The sequence below is a fragment of the Phragmites australis genome, chromosome 21 (genome assembly GCF_958298935.1).
Source record: "Phragmites australis chromosome 21, lpPhrAust1.1, whole genome shotgun sequence".
Lineage (NCBI taxonomy): Eukaryota > Viridiplantae > Streptophyta > Magnoliopsida > Poales > Poaceae > Phragmites > Phragmites australis.
In genome coordinates, this window is record NC_084941.1 from 4,140,070 (window position 1) to 4,141,656 (window position 1,587).

General features: G+C 46.0%; 1 protein-coding gene across 1 annotated transcript; it reads right to left on the reverse strand.

The window, feature by feature from the left end:
- Positions 1–427: 427 nt before the first annotated feature.
- Positions 428–1,169, reverse strand: LOC133903967 (uncharacterized). The gene has a single exon (XM_062345465.1). The coding sequence runs from the start codon at positions 1,069–1,071 to the stop codon at positions 610–612; it is 462 nt and encodes a 153-aa protein (XP_062201449.1). The 5' UTR covers positions 1,072–1,169; the 3' UTR covers positions 428–609.
- Between the last annotated feature and the right edge of the window lie 418 nt (positions 1,170–1,587).

Consider the following 1,587-nt stretch of genomic DNA (forward strand, 5'->3'; position numbering starts at 1 on the left):
TGGATAATCCACGACTCTTAGCGGAACAAAAATATCATTTCATTCGGCCAATAAACAGATTTTTGAACCTTCTAGTGGAACAACAATGTTAACATGCTGGAACAATTCACGGCTCTTACCGGAACAATTCGTGCCTCTTAGCGGAACAAGAATCTGACGAATGAAAATCCGGCCATTGGCCAAATCTAAATGACCGGTTGCTGAACAGAAAACCCGAAAATTAAACCGGTATTGAAAGTTCATGAGGTTAAGTGGATAAAAACAAAGGGAGGACATGGTATTCCACTGGCAAATCCTTATGAGAGTGGTGAGCCTAAATAGGTTTTAAAGAACCCTCCGGATAAAAGGAGCCTAGTAATAACAAATGGATAAAAACTATTTTATGGAGTTAAGTAAATTGATAAACACGATGCCTTAAGGATTAAGAGAAAACTTGTTTTCCATATAAAATACTGAAACAGTACATTGCTAAATACTTTATGATAGACATACCCCAGATCGATCAGAGAGAGATTCAGAGGTACGTCTCTTCATATTATTGGATACTACAACGACAGACTCATCCATACATGGATGCACAACTGCACAAGCATACACACTGACCAAAGCTCAACATCCATGGTCTTTCTTCACGCAGTTATCGTTGCAGGCGCTGTTGCAAGAGGTATGACACTGTTGGCCAACCGCGTTCTTGCAAGCTTGGCATGCTAAATAGTTGGGTTTGCAGGCTGGCGCGCAACGAATTCCGACGATGCTGTTGCAGTCACAGCCGCATGTCACGCAGTCGCCGGCACAGCCGTTGCCGCAGCAGTCAGAGCTGCTTGTGCTATTGTTGCAGCAGTTCTGGCACCCTTGGAGGACCTGATCTATGCAGCTCTGGCACCCGGATGGGGCGCTGCAGTAACTGTTGCAGTTCGCGGCAGCGCTGGCAGTGCAATTTGTATTGCACTGCGATGCACATTGGCTGCATAGTGGCCCCGTCTTCGGATGCCCATGGGAAGACAGGGCCAGCACGGCGAAAACGGAAACCACGGCGGCCGCCTTGAAAGCAGCTGCCGCACCTGAAGCCATTGTTGTGGATAGTGAATATACAGCAAGCTTTGCTAGAGAGGATATATGCAGAGCAAGAGAAGAACACAAGGATAAGATGTGAACAAAATCGGTGCCCATAAAATGTAGTGGGCGATACTATTTATAGGCTCACAATGCAGGAAGCATCTATAGATGGAGCATCTATGCATCTAAGGTAAATTGATATAGGGAACATTTAAACTAAATTATGTAGTGAGAGCATCTAACGTAAATTGTACCATGCTACACAAGTTGACTTGAAGAGGATTATATGATATTCATCTTAGCCTGGCTCCATTCCACAAGTACATGTACATGTTGACCTGCAATATTTTGGGATGGATCTCACTTGTATGCCACCAAGCAAAGCATGCACTCTAGTAAAAGTCCATTTCGAAAGCCACCATGCATTCGCCATGCGGTCGATCACACCACTGGTAAGGACAAGGAGATGAGAGAGCCTGAGCTTCCCCCCGCACCTCCGGTGCCCCTGCTCCCCCCCCCCCAGGCCAGCCT

Bases quoted from the DNA above. Each gene is read 5' to 3' on its own strand.
- LOC133903967 (XM_062345465.1), bottom strand. From the start codon at position 1,071: ATGGCTTCAGGTGCGGCAGCTGCTTTCAAGGCGGCCGCCGTGGTTTCC.